This window comes from Nothobranchius furzeri, chromosome 17 (assembly GCF_043380555.1).
Source record: "Nothobranchius furzeri strain GRZ-AD chromosome 17, NfurGRZ-RIMD1, whole genome shotgun sequence".
NCBI lineage: Eukaryota > Metazoa > Chordata > Actinopteri > Cyprinodontiformes > Nothobranchiidae > Nothobranchius > Nothobranchius furzeri.
Genome location: NC_091757.1, coordinates 36,689,696 through 36,712,180, shown reverse-complemented (window position 1 = coordinate 36,712,180; position 22,485 = coordinate 36,689,696). Strand labels below are relative to the sequence as shown.

General features: G+C 42.7%; 1 protein-coding gene across 1 annotated transcript in view; it reads left to right on the top strand.

Annotated features, from left to right (window-relative positions):
- elmod3 (ELMO/CED-12 domain containing 3) overlaps positions 1-18,041 on the top strand; it is a 29,449-nt gene extending 11,408 nt beyond the window's left edge. Inside the window, exons 2-14 of the mRNA XM_070546552.1 lie at positions 10,036-10,766; positions 11,522-11,593; positions 11,696-11,770; positions 11,852-11,921; positions 12,103-12,171; positions 13,067-13,155; positions 14,140-14,263; positions 14,370-14,492; positions 14,572-14,702; positions 15,069-15,146; positions 15,391-15,467; positions 15,562-15,689; positions 17,567-18,041. Coding sequence (XP_070402653.1) covers positions 10,716-10,766; positions 11,522-11,593; positions 11,696-11,770; positions 11,852-11,921; positions 12,103-12,171; positions 13,067-13,155; positions 14,140-14,263; positions 14,370-14,492; positions 14,572-14,702; positions 15,069-15,146; positions 15,391-15,467; positions 15,562-15,689; positions 17,567-17,817 — 1,338 coding nt within the window. The 5' untranslated portion in view covers positions 10,036-10,715 and the 3' untranslated portion in view covers positions 17,818-18,041. The remainder of the gene's footprint in view (positions 1-10,035; positions 10,767-11,521; positions 11,594-11,695; positions 11,771-11,851; positions 11,922-12,102; positions 12,172-13,066; positions 13,156-14,139; positions 14,264-14,369; positions 14,493-14,571; positions 14,703-15,068; positions 15,147-15,390; positions 15,468-15,561; positions 15,690-17,566) is intronic.
- The last annotated feature ends 4,444 nt before the right edge of the window (positions 18,042-22,485 follow it).

Sequence of the window (22,485 nt, the reverse complement as noted above, 5' to 3'; positions counted from 1 at the left end):
CGTCATTTCCAAAGATATCGTCACGAAACTTCTTGTGAGTGATCCTAGTCCGGCCCCCCAAAAGATCTGATGTGAACATCTGGTGGGCGTGGCCTATTTTCTGAAATAGCGCCCCCTAGGACCATTAAAACTATTAGCCCCAAGCCATGCTTTGACTGAGGATTACGAAATTTGGTACACTAATGTGGTGTCTCAGGACCTACAAAAAAGTCTCTTGGAGTCAAGTTCAAAGTCGCACAGGAAGTCGGCCATTTTGGATCAAGTACGCGATTTAGTGGTTTTCGCACACGTTGTTTGGAGAGTGATGCTCCGTCGCCCTTTTCACCAATCTCCTTCAAACTTCTGCTATATACCCTTAAGACATAGGGGAAAAAATTCAACCGTCGGATTTTTCAAAAGTTGAAAGGTGTGGGCGTGGCTAAGCCTCAAACTTTGACCTGTCGCCACGCTACTCTTTTTTTCACAGCTCCCTACTGGACTCCTTTTACCCAATCACCAGGATTCTGTGGCAAACAGCAGTAGACAAGTTGAGGTTACTTGGTCTCCAGTACTGGCAGGTTTTGAAAAAAGGCGGGGCTTTGGGACCATGGCGAAAATCGCCATCACGCCATGGAAATACGTTTGTCTCTCATTTCTTCAGTTATCGTGATATTGCTACGAAACTTCTGGTGAGTGATCCTAGTCTGAGCTCCAAGAGAAATAGACAGCTGAATTTTGTGGGCGTGGCCTATGTTTTGAAATAGCGCCCCCTAGGACCATTTAAACTATTAGCCCCAAGCCATGCTTTGACTGAGGATTACGAAATTTGGTACACTAATGTGGTGTCTCAGGACCTACAAAAAAGTCTCTTGGAGTCAAGTTCAAAGTCGCACAGGAAGTCGGCCATTTTGGATCAAGTACGCGATTTAGTGGTTTTCGCACACGTTGTTTGGAGAGTGATGCTCCGTCGCCCTTTTCACCAATCTCCTTCAAACTTCTGCTATATACCCTTAAGACATAGGGGAAAAAATTTAACCGTCGGATTTTTCAAAAGTTGAAAGGTGTGGGCGTGGCTAAGCCTCAAACTTTGACCTGTCGCCACGCTACTCTTTTTTTCACAGCTCCCTACTGGACTCCTTTTACCCAATCACCAGGATTCTGTGGCAAACAGCAGTAGACAAGTTGAGGTTACTTGGTCTCCAGTACTGGCAGGTTTTGAAAAAAGGCGGGGCTTTGGGACCATGGCGAAAATCGCCATCACGCCATGGAAATACGTTTGTCTCATTTCTTCAGTTATCGTGATATTGCTACGAAACTTCTGGTGAGTGATCCTAGTCTGAGCTCCAAGAGAAATAGACAGCTGAAGTTTGTGGGCGTGGCCTATATTCTTAAATAGCGCCCCCTAGAGCCATTAAAACTTTCAGCCCCAAGCCATGCTTTGACTGAGGATTACGAAATTTGGTACACTAATGTGGGGTCTCAGGACCTACAAAAAAGTCTCTTGGAGCCAAGCGTAAAGTCGCACAGGAAGTCGGCCATTTTGGTGCAAGTACGTGATTTAGTGGTTTTCGCACACATTGTTTGGAGAGTGATGCTCCGTCGCCCTTTTCACCAATCACCTTCAAACTTCTGCAATACACTCTTAAGACATAGGGGAAAAAATTCAACCGTCGGATTTTTCAAAAGTTGAAAGGTGTGGGCGTGGCTAAGCCTCAAACGTTGACCTTTCGCCATTACTTTACTTGACTTAATAACTCCCATGTGCATGATCAGATCTTTTTCGAACTTTGTCTGTGTGATCATTGACCATATCTGTAAACAATGACAATGTGGACAGCTGACATCACCTAAGCCCCGCCCCCTGACTACAGGAATTTATTTTTTATGCTGAAATGCCCATATTTGTCCCCTCTAATTTAGTCAACATGACCCTAAGGTCATGCACTGTCTTCATGATGCTGTAATGACCATTCAGATCTGATAGCTTTCCAGAAAGGGAGGGGCTTTGATGCCATGGCGAATTCTGGCGTAACGCCGTAATCTTAATATTCAATTTAATGGTGAGCTCAGAGGGGATGCTGAGTCAGGGTGAGGTGCAGACTAGGAGGCCATTCGCGGTTTCTGGTGTCGGGGTGGTTGACGTTTCTGTTCTGTCAGACGTGCACTGGTGCGACGGCAGACCGGAGCGGCGCGGAGCTGCGAGGGCCGAACGACGCTGCTTGCAGCTTTAATTAGGCCCGAGCAGCGAAAGCGCTGCGAAGGCCTCTTGTTTTTGCTCTGATTATTATTATTTTTTGTTATTCCGTGCCCCCTTTGAACAGCTTTTTGGGGACCTTAACATACCCCAAAACTCACAATATTTTGCACACTTGTCAGGCCTGGTGAAAAATTTGATATTTTAAAGGTCCCAAAAAAATCGCAAAGAAAATGGCTGAACAGCGCCCCCTACAAAGTGAAAAAAAACCCTCTCCATAAAGCTTAGTTTATAGTACAGTTATGAAATTTGGTACACTTGTAGTACTCAACAGTCCGCACAGAAAAGTCTCTTGCAACCATGGTCAATATCAAACAGGAAGTCGGCCATTTTGGGTTGAAATGGCGATTTTTTGCCGTTTTTGCCGTTTTTAGGGTCCGTTTCTGATTGGATTGCTCGATCATTTTTCGCACGATCGTCTCAAAAATTGTGTAAAATTGCTCAGAAGGGATGGGCGAACAAAATGAGATAAGGATTCTGAGTTTTCGTATATGTTGAAGGGGCGGAGCCAGGCCTCGAAGTTTGACTACTCGCCAAAAATATTTAAATTGCTATAACTTCATAACTGAATGGAATAGAGTTACCAAACTTTCTGTGGTCATTCGTCATCCACCCACAAAGTAAATTGAATGGTCGGATGATGACATCACACAAGCCCCGCCCCCTCAGGACCAAAAAGATCAAGTTTTACTGTGAAAGGTCCCAAATTGCCCCATTTCACTTAATCACCACAAATTTGTAGCTGGTAACTCAAGACAAGTGGGGGTTGCTTGGCGTCACTTTATGGGAGTTTTCGGCAGAGGGCGGGGCTGTGGCGGCGCGGCGAATTCAGGCGTACCGCCTTGGCCTTACGTTTGCCTCCCATTTCGTCATTTCCAAAGATATCGTCACGAAACTTCTTGTGAGTGATCCTAGTCCGGCCCCCCAAAAGATCTGATGTGAACATCTGGTGGGCGTGGCCTATTTTCTGAAATAGCGCCCCCTAGGACCATTAAAACTGTCAGCCCCAAGCCATGCTTTGACTGAGGATTACGAAATTTGGTACACTAATGTGGTGTCTCAGGACCTACAAAAAAGTCTCTTGAAGCCAAGTGCAAAGTCGCACAGGAAGTCGGCCATTTTGGTCCAAGTGCGCGATTTAGTGGTTTTCACACACGTTGTTTGGAGAGTGATACTCCGTCGCCCTTTTCACCAATCACTTTCAAACTTCTGCTATATAGTCTTAAGACAGAGAGGAAAAAATTCAACCGTCGGATTTTAAATAAGTATAAAGGTGTGGGCGTGGCTAAGCCTCAAACTTTGACCTGTCGCCACGCCACTCATTTTTTCACAGCTCCCTACTGGACTCCTTTTACCCAATCAGCAGGAATCTCTGGCAAACAGCAGTAGACAACTTGAGGTCACTTGGTATCCAGTACTGGCAGGTTTCAAAAAAAGGCGGGGCTTCAGGAGCATGGCGAAAATCGCCATCACGCCATGGAAGTATGTTTGCCTCTCATTTCTTCAGTTATCGTGATATCGCTACGAAACTTCTGGTGCGTGATCCTAGTCTGACCCCCAAGCGACATAGACATCTGAAATTTGTGGGCGTGGCCTATTTTCTTAAATAGCGCCCCCTAGGACCATTTAAACTAATAGCCCCAAGCTATGCTTTGACTGAGGATTACGAAATTTGGTACACTAATGTGGTGTCTCAGGACCTACAAAAAAGTCTCTTGGAGCCAAGCGCAAAGTCGACCAGGAAGTCGGCCATTTTGGTCCAAGTACGCAATTTAGTGGTTTTCGCACACGTTGTTTGGAGAGTGATGCTCCGTTGCTCTTTTCACCAATCACTTTCACACTTCTGCTATATACTCTTAAGACGAAGGGGAAAAAATTCAACTGTCGGATTTTTCAAAAGTTGAAAGGTGTGGGCGTGGCTAAGCCTCAAACTTTGACCTTTCGCCACGCCACTCTTTTTTTTCACATCTCCCTATTGGACCCCTTTAACCCAATCAATAGGAATCTCTGGCAAATAGCAGTAGACAAGTTGAGGTCACTTGGTATCCAGTACAGTTAGGTTTCGAAAAAAGGCGGGGCTTTGGGAGCATGGCGAATATCGCCATCACGCCAAGGAAATACGTTTGCCTCTCATTTCTTCAGTTTTCGTGATATCGCTACGAAACTTCTGGTGAGTGATCCTAGTCTGAGCCCCAAGAGAAATAGACAGCTGAAGTTTGTGGGCGTGGCCTATTTTCTTAAATAGCGCCCCCTAGAGCCATTAAAACTGTCAGCCCCAAGCCATGCTTTGACTGAGGATTACGAAATTTGGTACACTAATGTGGTGTCTCAGGACCTACAAAAAAGTCTCTTGGAGCCAAGAACAAAGTCGCACAGGAAGTCGGCCATTTTGGTCCAAGTACTCGAATTAGTGGTTTTCGCACACGTTGTTTGGAGAGTGATGCTCCGTCGCCCTTTTCACCAATCGCCTTCAAACTTCTGCCATGTACTCTTAAGACGTAGGGGAAAAAATTCAACCGTCGGATTTTTCAAAAGTTGAAAGGTGTGGGCGTGGCTAAGCCTCAAACTTTGACCTTTCGCCACGCCACTCTTTTTTTCCACAGCTTCCTATTGGACTCCTTTTACCCAATCACCCATAATCTCTGGCAAATAGCAGTAGACAACTTGAGGTCACTTGGTATCCAGTACTGGCAGGTTTCGAGTAAAGGCGGGGCTTTGGCAGCATGGCGAAAATCGCCATCACGCCATGGAAATACGTTTGCCTCTCATTTCTTCAGTTATTGTGATAGCGCTACGAAACTTCTTGTAAGTGATCCTAGCCTGAGCCCCAAGAGATATCCATAGCTGAAGTTTGTGGGCGTGGCCTATTGTCTTAAATAGCGCCTCTAGGACCATTTAAACTATCAGCCCCAAGCCATGCTTTGACTGAGGATTACGAAATTTGGTACACTAATGTGGTGTCTCAGGACCTACAAAAAAGTCTCTTGGAGCCAAGCACAACATTGCACAGGAAGTCGGCCATTTTGGTCCAAGTACGCGATTTAGTGGTTTTCGCACACGTTGTTTGGAGAGTGATGCTCCGTCGCCCTTTTCACCAATCGCCTTCAAACTTCTGCTATATACTCTTAAGACATAGGGGAAAAAATTCAACCGTCGGATTTTTCAAAAGTTGAAAGATGTGGGCGTGGCTAAGCCTCAAACTTTGACCTTTCGCCATTACTTTACTTGACTTAATAACTCCCATGTGCATGATCAGATCTTTTTCGAACTTTGTCTGTGTGATCATTGACCATATCTGTAAATAATGACAATGTGGACAGCTGACATCACCTAAGCCCCGCCCCCTGACTACAGGAAGCCTATTGTTTTATGGTGAACTGCCCATATTTGTCCCCTCTAATTTAGTCAACATGAAACAAAGGTCATGCACTGTCTTCATGATGCTGTATTGACCATTCAGATCTGATAGCTTTCCAGAAAGGGAGGGGCTTTGATGCCATGGCGAATTCTGGCGTAACGCCGTAATCTTAATATTCAATTTAATGGTGAGCTCAGAGGGGATGCTGAGTCAGGGTGAGGTGCAGACTAGGAGGCCATTCGCGGTTTCTGGTGTCGGGGTGGTTGACGTTTCTGTTCTGTCAGACGTGCACTGGTGCCCCGGGCTGCCGTCCAGACCGGAGCGGCGCGGAGCTGCGAGGGCCGAACGACGCTGCTTGCAGCTTTAATTATTTTTTGTTATTCCGTGCCCCCTTTGAACAGCTTTTTGGGGACCTTAACATACCCCAAAACTCACAATATTTTGCACACTTGTCAGGCCTGGTGAAAAATTTGATATTTTAAAGGTCCCAAAAAAATCGCAAAGAAAATGGCTGAACAGCGCCCCCTACAAAGTGAAAAAAAACCCTCTCCATAAAGCTTAGTTTATCGTACAGTTATGAAATTTGGTACACTTGTAGTACTCAACAGTCCGCACAGAAAAGTCTCTTGCAACCATGGTCAATATCAAACAGGAAGTCGGCCATTTTGGGTTGAAATGGCGATTTTTTGCCGTTTTTGCCGTTTTTAGGGTCCGTCTCTGATTGGATTGCTCGATCATTTTTCGCACGATCGTCTCAAAAATTGTGTAAAATTTCTCAGAAGGGATGGGCGAACAAAATGAGATAAGGATTCTGAGTTTTCGTATATGTTGAAGGGGCGGAGCCAGGCCTCAAAGTTTGACTACTCGCCAAAAAAATTTAAATTGCTATAACTTCATAATTGAATGGAATAGCGTTACCAAACTTTCTGTGGTCATTTGTCATCGACCCACAAAGTAAATTGAATGGTCGGTTGATGACATCACACAAGCCCCGCCCCCTCAGGACCAAAAAGGTCAAGTTTTACTGTGAAAGGTCCCAAATTGCCCCATTTCACTTAATCACCACAAATTTGGAGCTGGTAACTCAAGGCAAGTGGGGGTTGCTTGGCGTCACTTTATGGGAGTTTTCGGCAGAGGGCGGGGCTGTGGCGGCGCGGCGAAGTAAGGCGTACCGCCGTGGCCTTACGTTTGCCTCCCATTTCTTTATTTCTAAAGATGTCGTCACGAAACTTCTTGTGAGTGATCCTAGTCTGGCCCCCCAAAAAATCTGACGTGAAAATCCGGTGGGCGTGGCCAATTTTCTGAAATAGCGCCCCCTAGGACCATTAAAACTGTCAGCCCCAAGCCATGCTTTGACTGAGGATTACGAAATTTGGTACACTAATGTGGTGTCTCAGGACCTACAAAAAAGTCTCTTGGAGCCAAGTGCAAAGTCGCACAGGAAGTCGGCCATTTTGGTCCAAGTGCGCGATTTAGTTGTTTTCGCACACGTTGTTTGGAGAGTGATGCTCCGTCGCCCTTTTCACCAATCTCCTTCAAACTTCTGCTATATACTCTTAAGACATAGGGGAAAAAATTCAACCGTCGGATTTTTCAAAAGTTGAAAGGTGTGGGCGTGGCTAAGCCTCAAACTTTGAACTGTCGCCACGCCACTCTTTTTTTCACAGCTCCCTACTGGACTCCTTTTACCCAAACACCAGGATTCTGTGGCAAACAGCAGTAGACAACTTGAGGTTACTTGGTCTCCAGTACTGGCAGGTTTTGAAAAAAGGCGGGGCTTTGGGAGCATGGCGAAAATCACCATCACGCCATGGAAATACGTTTGCCTCTCATTCCTTAAGTTATCGAGATATCACCTCGAAATTTGTTGTGAGTGATCCTAGTCTGACCCCCAATAGAAATGGACAGCTAAAATTTGTGGGCGTGGCCAATTTTCTGAAATAGCGCCCTCTAGGACCATTAAAACTGCCAGCCCCTAGCCATGCTTTGACTGAGGATTACGAAATTTGGTAAACTAATGTGGAGTCTCAGGACCTACAAAAAAGTCTCTTGGAGCCAAGTCCAAAGTCGCACAGGAAGTCGGCCATTTTGGTACAAGTACGCGATTTAGTTGTTTTGGTACACGTTGTTTGGAGAGTGATGCTCCGTTGCTTTTTTCACCAATCGCTTTCACACTTCTGCTATATACTCTTAATACGTAGGGGAAAAAATTCAACCGTCGGATTTTTCAAAAGTTGAAAGGTGTGGGCGTGGCTAAGCCTCAAACTTTGACCTGTCGCCACGCCACTCTTTTTTCACAGCTCCCTACTGGACTCCTTTTACCCAATCAGCAGGAATCTCTGGCAAATAGCAGTAGACAACGTGAGGTCACTTGGTCTCCAGTACTGGCAGGTTTCAAAAAAAGGCGGGGCTTTGGGAGCATGGCGAAAATCGCCATCACGCCATGGAAATACGTTTGCCTCTCATTTCTTCAGTTATCGTGATATCACTACGAAACTTCTGGTGAGTGATCCTAGTCTGACCCCAAGAGAAATAGACAGCTGAAGTTTGTGGGCGTGGCCTATTTCCTTAAATAGCGCCCCCTAGGACCTTTTAAACTAATAGCCCCAAGCCATGCTTTGACTGAGGATTACGAAATTTGGTACACTAATGTGTTGTCTCAGGAAAAAAAGTCTCTTGGAGCCAAGTGCAAAATCGTACAGGAAGTCGGCCATTTTGGTCCAAGTACTCAATTTAGTGGTTTTCGCAGACATTGTTTGGAGTATTATGCCCCATCGTCCTTTTCACCAATTGCCTTCAAACTCCTGCTATATCCTCTTAAGACATAGGGGAAAAAATTCAACCGTCGGATTTTTCAAAAGTTGAAAGGTGTGGGCGTGGCTAACCCTCAAACTTTGACCTTTCGCCATTACATTTCTTGGCTTAATAACTCCCATGTGCATGATCTAATCTATATCAAACTTTGTCTGTGTGATCACTGACCACATCTGAAGACAATGCCAATGTGGACAGCTGACATCCCCTAAGTCCCGCCCTCTACTACAGGAAGTCTATTGTTTTATGGTGAAATGCCCATATTTGTCATGATCTGAAAGCTTTCCAGCGGCCCTAGATAAGTTTAACCTACAATAACTTCAAACAACGTGGTCAGAAAAGCATTACAGTTGGTCTGTGTCATCAGATCCACGAGAGTCGTAAAGGTAGAGTATGCCCTAGTTGTGAGACGTGTAATATAATGGTGTCCTCAGAGGGGATGCTGAGTCAGGGTGAGGTGCGGACGAGGTGATCGTTTGCGGTTTCTGGTGTCGGGGTGGTCGACGTTTCTGTTCCGTGGACGTGCCCTATTGCCCCGGGCTGCCGGCCAGGCCGGAGCGGCGCGGAGCTGCGAGGGCCGAACGACGCTGCTTGCAGCTTTAATTTTATTTTTATTTTTTTCAGTCAAATGGACCAGACTTTGATTTGAATGATTAAACTTTATTTTTAACTCTCATTTTTTGGACACTTGATCTGATAAAAAGCTATATATTAAAGTTTACACCTAGGTTTTTATTTTAACCCCATCAAAATTCACCAGCTTGGGGGTGAAAATTGACGCTGGACTTAAATTTGATGCTCACATCAACTCTGTGATCCGGTCCAGTTTATTTCGTCGGAGACGCCTTGCAAAAATCAAGCCTATGCTGTCGACAGCCCACCTGGAGCGGGCACTCCATGCTTTTGTCATTTCTAGGCTTGATTACTGCAACTCTCTATATGCCAGACTGGGTCAATCATCACTGCGTCGCCTACAGGTTGTGCAGAACAGTGCAGCCAGGTTTCTGACTGGGACCAGGAAACGGGACCACATCGGTCCGGTTCTGGCCTCCCTGCACTGGCTTTCGGTCTGTTATCGTTCACACTTTAAACTCCTCGTCTTTGTTTACAATTTATTCCAGGGTGGTGCTCCCCCCATCTGGCCACGCTCCTGAACAGACATTCCCCATCACCCCATCATTGTGCTCTGCACTCCTCTGACCAAGGCCTGCTCGCTTTCCGTCATTCTAGGTGTCGTACTCGCGGGGACCGGGCTTTCTCAGTCCTAGCCCCGTCACTCTGGAACCAGTTGCCACCCTCAGTCAGGCTATCCCCATCTCTGCCAGCCTTTAAGAGTCTAAAAACACACCTCCTCCACTTGGCATTCCCTGAATGTGTATGAGTTAGACCTTCTTTTATGTTGACTTTAATTCCCTGCTTTCATTGGTCTCTTTATTTCTTGTTTTACCCATTTGTTTTCTACTTTAATGCTTTTACCTGTTTTTCTCATGTACCGTGTTCAGCGCCTTGGGCTTCCCGTCAGGGTCGCGGAAGGCGCTTTATAAATAAAGCGTTGATTGATTGAAATCCTGTTATCAAGTTTTATTCACGTAAAATATTGAAGTCATTGTATTTTTTTCCTTCTTTTCAGATTTTGTGTGCCTCCTCTGCAATTTGGCTGGGCAACAACTTTCATACCAGACCTAAGTCTTTCCGGGCACCTTGAGTCTTTACTTGGGAGTGTGTGCTGTGGCTGCAAAACGTACAGTAGAGCAGCTCTGACAGTACATTGATCTGTCTCTGTACCTCTGGGTGCACACTGGGTTTGTCTTTAGTGCCAAAACAATGAAGTGTCTCGGACAGGGAGAGCCCAGCCCTGAGCAGCAGTGTCATCATGCAGCTTCTGTTTACCCCTGGTGGGGTTGAGGAGTGGGGCCAATCTGTGGCAGAGGGGAAGGAAGCGGGATTTCATGAAACAAGTGCACTAATGAAGAGAAGACTACCCCGGTCGACTCTTCTAGACTGACACTTGCACATTCCTATAGTCAAGGCTGACAGAATCACATGACTGCAGCTACTACAAGAGTATGATGTGCACAGTATAGATTTCTGTGGCAGTTCTGTGAAATCTTTGTGTTGACTTTGACATTTTTATGTATGTGAGGGGAGAACAAGAAAAGCATAGATACTTTAAGTCCCGAGGGTGCACTACGGAAACCATGTTGGTCTTCACTTTGGCTCATCAGTTCATCACTTTGGCTCATCAGTTCCTCTCACTTCATGACTTAAGAATCCTCTGAAGGTCAAAACCAGGAACATCCTCGACAGCCAATGCAATCGCACGCAATGGAAGAAGATACTGATGTCACGTCATACACCAAGGTGCTGTTATTTTTAACTTTTTAATTTTTCTAATTATTTTCTTAAATCCCATTCCAGTGTTTGGGCTTTCAGTCCCTTAACACCACACCATTAGAAACACCTGCCATGTTTGCCAACAAAACAGAATAGGTGCAGTCTGCTAAATGTTGCCGTATTGTCTGTCTTCTTCCAGGAGTGTGTTTCATCTTCCTGCTTCATTTAAAACATTTTAACGCAGCATTTTAGGCTATTATTTACATGTGTGTAAGTCCAGACCCGTAAGGTCAGGTGGTGTTTCTCTGCCTTAGCTGTAATCTCTGATCTGGCTTCTTTGGCATGCAGCTGATGCACTGGCAGCTGACAGGAAATTTCCCTCATCCCTAACCTGGTTTTGTAGCCATAACATTACCTCCAGCTCTCTGACCTCCACCCCTGTATATTACTGCATTTGTAAACACTGGGATAATCCTGTTTTCCAGTCACGTTGTTATCAACGTCACCCAAGTTTTAGATCAAAGAAACCCGTTTCCAAAATCGCTCTGACGTTTCTGCTTTTACAGAAAGTTTTTTGTATGGATAGAAATTGTAACAATCTGCATTTCCAAACCGTCTTTTTAAATCTTTTGTTTGGCCTTTCATGACATAAAGTAACAGATAAATAAATGTGTAGCCGCAATGACTTGTCTTTGTGTAGCCGCAATGACTTGTCTTCCTAAATCTTTTGAAATTGTTTCTGACTTTAAAGCATCTTCTCCGTTTTTCTGCCTTCTTACCAGGGTCTGAATGGTTTATCGCATGAGCATAAACCTTTGGAGGAGATCACCAATGGACACTCAACCTATAAGCCTGTAAGCTAAGAATTAATGCTAATTGATCCTTTGTAATTAATTGTTGCTAGGAAGACTTGTTGTATTTAGACAAGGGCGGCTTATGTTTTTGCTTCTCTGCAGGTCATGAATGGAGTGGCTATAGGCCACAATGGCAGAGACCACACCAGCAGTGGTGTACCTCTAAGATCCCTGCCGGTAACTGGAGCTTTTATCATCTTACTTTAAGCAGTTGGACTCTGTTTAAATGTAATGTAATCTGATGTGTTGAATTTCCAGATTTCAACACTGAAGCAGAATGGTCTCCTACAGACTTTGGCAGCAGGTGGGAACCATCCCGAACCTGCAGGTAACCCACAGCTCATTTGTCTCAGCCTCCTCCCGTATGAATCTGTTTATTTCCTGGACACCGGGCAGGTGCCGATAGAATGTCAGTCAGGAGCGGCGATCACCTGTCTGGAGGAAGCGCGACTGTGTGGCAGCAGCACAGGGGAGGCCGTTTTCATCTTTATGTGTGATTTTATTCCCAGAGGAAAAGGACAATGCAGAGTTGGAAAAGGCCAAACAGGAGTGGGAGGCTCTAGAGAACACCCAACCAGGTCAGTTGTTTTACCTTTTTGAATGTGGGATGAAGAGTTTTTTTGAGTTGCATAAACATAAATAATAGGCCCAGTACGCTGATAAAATTTTATCCATCAAAAACAATAAACTGATCTCCTAGAAGTAATTTGCAGCATTTTAATCAAACTTGGTGTTTTGACTCTCTCGCCTTAGGGAATTAAAACTTTGAGATGACAGTATTTTAAGCTTTTCTTTTAAGCTTTCTCTTTCTTAAAATCTATTTCCAAGAACTAAGAACCCATGCTTGTTCTAAGGACGTGCATGGCCCTTAAAGTAAAATAACAAATGGTAAAAAAAATCTGGAGAATTTATAGAATCAACAACAAACCACTTTTCACCATTCATAATAAAACACGTTGCAGACAATCAAAGGTAATGCTGGTTTTTATACTATATGTAAATAAAAAATCTCAATAGACACCAAAACAAAAAAGCATAATTAAAAAATACCATCAAATAAAACAAATAATAGATTTTTTTTTCTGACTGTAAAAAAAATCTGGTTTTAATCAGAAATTTTTCTACAAAGAATGTTAATTAAAATCAAACTAGTGTGTAAAATCTTGTTTATTGCAGAAGGTTTGATGCTTATGTTACTTATTTAGATGCATACAGTAAACATTTTTTCCTCGAGGACCCCCCCCCCCCCCCCCCGGCTTTTGCAAAAAAGTTAAATTAAATTAACAGCATTTTTAAGTTTTTATGCTTATTTTCCTTGTTTAACACTAGAATGTGTTATTGGGATTGTAAAATGTAATATTTGCAAATATAACCTCACAACCTCAGCATAGACAAAATTGTGAGGAGCCATTGTGACCTCTAGTGACCCCGTTGACAACCACTGCATTATTTTTTTATGTAACGCCCAAACAGTTGTTACTGAGGACTCCAACCCAACGCCACTCATCTCCTTCAACGAAGCCCTGCAGTACTTCCAGACCACAGATCTTGGGGACTTATTGGTAAGAAAATGAAAATGAACATTTGAATTGAAGCTCAGTTTCACTCTCTCCGGCTCCTTGAGGAAGCTGGCTCTGAGAGCCTTTTCGATCACAATCGACACACACATCACTACATCATTCCATTTTCTAATGTCAGGTAGAACGTTTGGCGTTTTGCTAACCACCGACAGTTATCCAGAAAGTAGGTAAGGGTTACCAGAAATGTTTCTAGGTTGTTTGCTTGGTAATTTTAGAAAAAAAAGTCAAAGATGGGGGTCTGAAAAGTTGTTAGAAGTAGCGACAAAGTTCCTAAAAGTTGGCAACGCTGTTGGGAGGTGCACTCGATTTGCAACCCTGAGAAAACAAGGGAGGAGCAAATAATCAGCTCGATTTGTTTTTAATCATTATTCAAAACTCGGATTGTAATTGTGATTAAAATGTGATTAATTGAGCAGCCCTAGTGTCAGCTCTTCTGGATTTTCTGATACATTTTATTAACTACTCTGTATTAACTACTATGTATGTTTGTTCTACAAAAAGCCAAAATGGGCATGAAAAGGAGATGTATCTCTGTAATGGGAGTAAAATTTTGGAATGAGGCTAAAATAGAATTAAAATTAGCAACTTCTCTTTCAGTTCTTAAAAAACTTATCAGTAAAAATATTTTTGAAGAGTATTAATTTGATGTTGATGGATGGATTTGTGTTTTACTTTTATTTGGGTTGTTGGTTCATTGCGGGAAATTAAAAAAATGTTTTGTAAGTAGGTTAGGCAATTATATAAGCTATTGCTTTTGCCTAAACCTATTCAGTCATGATATACCAAATAGACACCATATAAAAAACAAGGCATATGTTAGTGAGAAATGGTATTTGTATCTAATTGTATGACATGTTAATGTACATTATCTTAAGATAACTGACTGAATAAATTGATCATTCATTCATTCATTCATTCATTGGATGTAATTGTGAAGGATTACTTTTACCTGACCTCCATCTGCAGAAGAACATCCAGCCAACTATTCACAGAACGGGTCTGGCTGCTATCACACATTTTCTGTTTGGACCTCCACGACTGCACAAAGAGCTTCTGGAGGAGAGGGATCTTGTTTTTGCCATTGCACAGTGTGAGTCTGTGTGTTTGATGTGTTTGCTTACAAAATCACCATGTATGAAACTCATGCTTTTTTCTAATAAACGAATGAGTTCATTTGTGTGGGGATTTGTTTTTAGGCCATGTGGACAACAGCCAAACAGTCCACATGCGTGTTCTGCAGACCATATATAAAAGGCTGATTAGAAGCAGGCTGGATTGTCCTCGATACGGTGCACACTGGGAAAACATTGGCTTTCAGGGTAGGACATATGAACAGTTTCGTTGTAAATGCAGCTCATGTATGCAGAATAAACATGGTTGGTTTGTGTGTTCCTCCAGGAACAGACCCTGCCACGGACCTACGTGGGACTGGTTTCCTTGGACTGATGCACGCTCTGTACTTTGTGATGGACCCCGAGATTCTTCCATTGGCTAGAGATATTTACAAGTTATCACAACACCCTACACAGGTAACACCAAGTCATGAAATAGACCATTTTGGCTGCACCATAGTTGTAACAGGACATGCATATTTACAGTCACACTGGACTGTTAATTGCGTTCCAGATTTAAATTATTATTCAGAAAAATAAAAGATAAAGCAAAAAAATAAATGAAACAATTTCCGTGTGGGATCATTCATGGCAGTGGACCAACAGCCCTGTGCGGAAGATTTAAGCTGACCACGTGTTTTTATTTGCCAGTTATTTATTTGGTTTTTAAAGTATCAATATTAGGGGGAAACATGGTGATTTTGTTGTTTTATGGAGTGTGGTTAAAACGTAAAATGGTTTGTGGAAAATATCCACATCAGATAAACTGTACCTGAAATTCAGTTGAGAAATTCCAGCAAAGACCTGACACAGGACCTGAGGGATGAATCCTCCTTCAGTAGATCCTCTACAAATCTTCAGGTAATAATTCAGCCTTCTTTAAAACAAAGCATTGGTTCGTCCCCTGAACTTGGTGTCTGTTTCACATTTTAATGATTCATAAGTCTGTGATAAGTAGCTCAGCAATCAACTAACTGATTTCTAAAGGTGCTGTTAAAAATTAGAGGAAAAAGCAAAATCTGGCCTTTTTGATTTAAAATATAAAAAATTAACATTTTCTAGAGTTTAACTGTTTGGTTTTCTTTGTTTGTTTGTTTTTATTTAGAATTTCCCATTCAGTGTGATGTCAATCAACATGACCCGCATCGCTTTGCAAGTACTCAGAGAGGAGGCCCTATCCAAGTGAGTTACTCTTCCCCACTTTATGTTTTTAACTCTTATCTTTAGGAGGATAATGCAGGAATAATGCCTTTTTTCCTGCCTTTGTTCACACCAGAGAATGCAATCGTCGTCAGCAAGTGGTCGGTGTGCTGAATGAGTTTTATGTTGCCACATTCCTGCATCTGTACCAGCTGTGGAAGACCCAACAGAAGACCATTGCTGACTCTGGCTTTGTACTAAAAGGTAATAAAGAAACAACCGGGTTTTCGTTTGTAACAAGTGTAAAAAGAAATCAGGAAATTCCAGTAAATTATTTAACCAAAAGCTTAAAGGTAGGGTTTATATTCTTGGAAAAATCAATCAATCAAACTTGATTTATAAAGCGCTTTTCCTACAAATAATGCAACGCAAAGTGCTTTACAGATTAAAAAGCCTCTACAAAACCCTCATTCCCATCTCTCCCACACCAATTTAAAGGCATTGACACAGTCACCCCCAATTGGTTGCTCCAGAGTTTTTTGCCTTGTGTTTCACTGCCTGCAGTCATTTCCTGGTTCAGAGTCTGACAAAAAGCCATAAAACTGAGCAAAATGTCCAGCAACACCACCGATTTTCATCTGAGTTGTGTTTCTGTGGAGCAAGTAAGTTACCGTACACTTTTCACTGATCCCTTCATGTTAGTTTGTCATGAGTAAAAAAGTGCCCCCCCTGCACCCATGGCTTTCTGTCACGGAGCTAGCATGGGAACTAAACTACACTCAGATGGGTTGTCTCAAACCACACAGAATAGCTGTTTTAGGCTGAGTAGTGCTCCTGGAAAACCACCTTAAGACTGCTGTAATGTTCTCCCGCCTCCTGATCTTTGTCAGGACAAGTGCTGCAAAATTTTGTAAAAGTTGTAAACCTGAGATGCTCCGTATGTGTAAGCAGGGCATTATGGTAGTCTATTTTACTGGTGATAAAAGCATGCATCAGTGTCTCCGTATTGGCCCGAGAGAGGATGGGGTGGACTGGCAATGTTCTTTAGATGATAAAAACCTATTTTAGTAATGTTTATAATGTGAGGTACAGAAGAGAGCGCAGAGTCAAAAACCACACCCAGGACTGATCACTAAAACTTCCATTTTGTCCTGATTGTGCTAGAGAAAGTTTTCTGCCATCCAGGATTTGATGTCTGAAATTCAGCTAAAAAGTGCATCCACTGGCCATTTTGTAGTCGGGAGACACAGAAATGTACAACTGCATATCATCAGCATAACTGTGAAAGTTCACTCCATGTCTCTCGATGACACCACCAGTAGGGAACATATACAGGTTAAAAAGCACTGGGCCTAAAATTGAACCCTGGGGCACACCTCATGTAATCCTATGAACCCTGGAGGATCAGGTATCTAAACTTACCATAGAAGTCATGTCTGTGAGATAAGTTGTAACCTATCTGAGAACAGCACCAGGAAGGACAATTTATTTTAGATGGGTTAAAGTAGTAGTGTTGTCGACAGTATCAAAAGCAGCACTTAGATCCAGTAGAACCAACACTGTCACTTTAATCTAAAATCATTTAAAATCTGTGGTTCACCCTAAAACCAGACTGAAATTTCTCTATGAGCAATTATAAAATCATTTTGTTGCGTTAAAACAAGCTTTTCTAACATTTTGCTTAAAAGGGTAAATTAGATATTGGTCTAAATTTGGTAAAATCATTTAAATCTACAAAAACATTTCAAAGGTCCTAGCCCGTTTCCTCAGGTTCCCCTCCTTAGGTATGCAGTCAGAGTGCAGTTTGATGAATGGAATCATTAAGAACAGGAAGTTAACGATGATTAGATGGGTTTTTCCAGGATTGTATGTTTCAGAGCTGATTAAAAATCTTTTTTTTTTTTGACCAAACATTACTTTGATTGCCATCAGTATGTGAAGAGCATTTTAAGGAATATGGGCTGAACAGATAAAATGCTGCATAATTCTGCTTTCATATTTGGTGGGAAAATTCATTTAGCATTCATTTACTTAAACTGTACTTGCATAAATGGCGAGCTCCTCCTTTTTATGCATTAGTGTGAATACCTGTGGATTGAATTCAGCACAAGTCCAGAATTTTCTGTTTTTATGACTTCCAGAAGTGGAGCTTTTTGCCAAAAAGAATCCCAAGCAGATGCTGCGCCGACTAGAGGTCTTCCTGAAAGAGAGACGAACAGGAGGAGTCCCACGTGGGACGTCGCCAGACCCTCAGGCCCAGCAGCCCTCTCCCAGCTTGGGAGAGCGAGAGGCAAGAGCTGGCACAGGACAGGGAAGCAGGGGAAAGGAGATGCACTTCATAGGAGTGTGTGACCTGCCACCAGACATGGAAGGAGAGGCCAGACTTATCTAAGCTAGAACGTGAGGGTGTGTGAGTGAGTGTGTGAGGACCGTCTTGTCTGACTATATCTGTTATTATTGTATGTGTGAATGAGCAAGAGGAGCCCACCAGTACCTGATCTGGGTCTGCTATCTGAACCCTATATTCATACACATCTTCTCCTTCCACTGATGCTGAGGTCCTGCACTTTGACCAGATTGCGTTGTAATTGTATTTTGTTGTAACTTATTCTTTAAACAAGGAGTATAGAGCTGTCATTTATAGAATTGTCTTTAATGCAAGATGTCACACAATATTAATATTTTGCACTTTTTCTGTAGTTGTAGTAGCCAAACAAACAGCTGCCAAATAATTTCTTTTGTTCAACTCTACCCGTCTAGAAGTCCAAAATCTACACAATCGTGTTTCAAGGAGCTGTCATCCACAGTACGACAACATTGCAGAAGGGGAATGGGGCAAAGAGCATCTTATTTTTCTAATATAGATTCAGAGGTTTTCTGGTACACAGCTCTCTTCCAAACAATGCAGCTGCAGAGTTTGGGCTCATTGGTAAACACTCTTAATTGAAAATTTGAGAGAAAGAGGGCCAGTTTGGACCACAGAGGTTATTCAGAGCAGAAGTTACTGCTAGACCTTGTTTTCAGAAAGGTTCAGAAGACCTTTAAATGCAATGTGATTCGTAAATTTGATAATTTACTGCGGAGAAGACATATGAACATTAAGTCGAGCCGGTCATCAGAGCACAACCAGTGTCTGTTTTAGCAGTTCTGATTGATTAAACACTTCCTACTGACATTTTAAATCATTTTAGCCCTTTCATAAGAGACAACTCTCCCCTTTAAGCATAACTTTGTTGTTATGTGTGAAAGCACTTCAGAATTTTGTTATCGGTCTGTTGATGACACTTAAGTTCTGTCAGAACATCTAAAAGTTTTGATTATTCAACTTGTTACGGGTGAAGCAGAGGAGACCTTTCATAGAAGTATGTGTGTGCGTGTGCGTGTGTGTGTGTGTGTGTGTGTGTGTGTGTGTGTGTGTGTGTGTGTGTGTGTGTGTGTGTGTGTGTGTGTGTGTGTGTGTGTGTGTGTGTGTGTGTGTGTGTGTGTGTGTGTGTGTGTGTGTGTGTGTGTGTGTGTGTGTGTGTGTGTTTTCTTGGCTGGGTCCCGCAGAAGCCACGGGTCTAGGTTGAACTTTCGCTACATTCCGTTTTAAAGCATGCGATTGTAAGTTTTTTTTTTGTTTGTTTTAACAGTTAAAAATATGTGTGTGTGTGTGTGTGTGTGTGTGCGTGTGTGTGTGCGTGCGTGCGTGCGTGTGTGTGTGTGCGTGTGTGTGTGTGTGTGTGTGTGTGTGTGGTAAAATACCTGAGCTGATGAAGGATGCCTCTCCTTGGAGATGTATGGTACAGTATGCAATCCTAGTGCTCTCTCTCTTTCTCTATGATAATCAAAACACTAGTGCTGTGTGATGATAGAAATCATTCCCAATTTCAGGGTTTGTGCACTCGTGCAACCGAATGTGTGTGTGTGTTGGTGTGTGTGTGTGCGTGCGAGAGTCGTATGACAGAAACTGACTACAGATGGGGCACTTTCTTTTGCACACAATGAGCCAGCTCTACTAAGCTCTTGATCCATCAAGCTGCAGACATGGTTCTGAAGTCGTTCTGAAAATGGCACATTACATTTAAAGGAGGGCAAATTTATTCTAAAGTCGTCTTTGTTTTGGTTGTTTTTATTTTTCTGAACATGGCCGGTTTAAGAAGTTTCGTGGCCTGAAGTGGGTCAAGCGACTCTGTAAAGCTGGTTCCTGCTTTGTGTTCACGTGAAACCATCGCCAGCCATCGTAGTCTCAATCTGTAGCATGTTCAGGTAGCACTAGTACTGTAGCATCTTATAGCCTCCTCCTCTTCGTGAAGCTTGTTGATGTCATGTCTCAGTTAGTCTGTAGTGTCGATGAGTATGCAAACTGTTACTACTATAGCACATGCATTTCATAGTTTTCTTAAGCCTCCTTGAGCAGATAACACACATTTAAGCGGCAGGGTGGATGTTGATGAGATGTGGCATGAGCTTGACGCATTTCTGAGCTCAACCTTGTCTTCTGAGAGGATGATGGTGAGTTTTTTGGCTGCATCCAGTGGAACCATGTTGGTCGGGTTGCTGGTTTGTCCTTTCTTCCTTTTCTTTCATTTGAGCCATTGTGCCACAGGTAGACCTCCTGCATTCATGTAACTCTGCATGCAGTTGTCCACAAAAGCATGCCGGCCAGCCTCATGACGTTGTCCTGATAACACTGGCACGGAAGCTTTTGCAGTCAGCATCTACTCCGTTCTCCTATCATAACTTCAAGAACGAACTTATGTAGTTGTGATTGTTCTGGAAATTTTGCACTGTTGTAGATATTTGGTATGTGTGACGTTTGCAAGAGGAAATCTTCAATAGCCATAACGTAATGTTGGTCATCGCCCGGGTCATGAAATGGGCCTCATGAAGTCCCAACTCAGCTCCTCGTCCAATTGCACCATTGTTTAGTTTTATTGCATTTGAAACAGATGAACAGTACAGTGTATGTAAATCAGGAAGTTTGTATATAAAGAATTAATGATTGTAACTGTATGATTGTAGGGCATTATACTGAAACACATTGCTTACCTCAAGATTTGAGACAAATCTCCTTTTTCTCTCTGCTGATGTTTGTTTGGCCTCTCAGTCTGAACCTTTCCTTTTCCTTCAGCCTTGGCCTTTTCTCATAACAAGTTGGAGAATTTGTATTCGCCACCTGAAACTTGACATTTGCAAACTTAACACAAAAGCTGGTCATTGTTATGTGTGTTCTACTTAGAGTATAGGCCCCGACAGTTGACCGGTTCCTTCTAAAACGAGCTTTAATTGGCTGGTGTTTGCCGTGTTAAAATAAGCTGGCTTCCTTGTGGCTTCAGTGATAGTACGGTATACTTTTGCTGTGATTAAGTGTTTGATGTAAATGAAAACACTGAGAACCCGGTCACCTAACAGTTTAATATGATTGTGAAGAAAGAAGCTTGACTAGTGGTCAGAATGCTGTGTGTGCTTTGATCTTTACTCCAAACATAACCTGGTTTACCCGCACACTACCAAAACTTTGGTTTACTTTCACCCGTAATAGATCATGTTCTTTATGCTTTCACCGTCACTTTGAGTTCTCATTTGAGAAACAGGAAACAAGAAAAAAAATCTAATAAAAACGGGTTCTTGCAGGATGCCGGATGCGCTGAGAGCTGTGGCCTGAACTTGTGTTCAGCAAACTCAATCACTCCTCTCAATAATCCTGTTCATTAAAGGTCTTTTACTGTTGTCCTTGTGTCCCTCAGAGCATTCTAGGACTGGTCCTTGATTATAGAAGCCCTATTTTATACTGAGAGTTATTGCAGCATAAAGTATGTGCTGTTGTACATTAAATGTATTGAATGGAGAAAGCTGAATAAATGCTGTTGAAAAAACAAATTCCTGTTATCTGGTATTACTGTGTTTCTGCCACTAGAGAGCACACTTTGATTCTGTCCATGGGTGTCAAGATTACATTGGTGCTGCAACATAATCTCATTTAAAGCAAGACCCCACACGTCTGCTTTAAAAGTGCACCTCTGACTGTTTCTCCGTGACATTACAGTAATGTTTCTGGTGCTAAATTATCATGAAGAGGCCTAGTGACAGGTGGTGTAAACGCTGTTCTGTTCCACCTCAGAACGGCTCTGAAACATTTGCTACTGATCACATGAACGAGGTTCTGGTCACAAGTTGATACGTTTGAGGTTTCTCCAAAGGCATCTTGATGTTTTGTGCTTCTACGACTGCTCCATCACACTCGTGGCTCTCGTCCTGCGGAGATGACTGTGGTGTTGTAGACCTGCTGAATTATGCACGGAAACAATTCTGTCTAAAGCCCGGACATACATTTGTAAACATGAGTATCGCTCAGCTTTTAAAGGGTTAAAAATCTAATCAGATTATTATCCCTTTATCCCATAACTCACTGGGGTGTTTTGGTTCTGTGAGAATGAAGAGAGCAGACCAGAATGGAGTCTTTTTAAACCCGTTTCCATTTGTACCTAGTGAGCCTGCTGGATTGCAGCATTTTTCTCTCACTTTTACTCTACTTCCCTCCCCCAGCTCCATTCCTCTCTTTCTCTGATGTCATTGTTTCCTGCCCAGCAGATCCTGATGCTCCGCTCAAAGCTGTGCAGAGGTGCTAAACATTATGCATGCTGCTCCACTTATGCTGACTTGTGGACATTTATAGACGCACACAAGTGTCGAGTCCATTCATGCTTGCATCTGAGAGGTGCTGCGGTCTTGAGGGAATCCACTTCAGGGAGAATTAAAACGTTCACAGCATGATCTGATGTCTCCACGTTGGTGCTTCAAAGACCTTTTTCTTTTTGATATTTTTAGCTTTGCACACAGAATCAAATGTTCATTAGTCCTTAGACTAAAATTAGGACTTTTCTTATACTGTTTAGGCAGACATGACTGATTTAATCAGTTTGAAATAAATGCACTGGTTTCATAGTTACTGGATCTTTTTGAACACTTGTACGGCTACAAAACCTTTCTGCTTGTGCGATCTTTACATAACAACCGAATAAGCAATTTACTATAAATATTAACATTTTCATTCTTAAATCAAGTTTGACCGATTGGT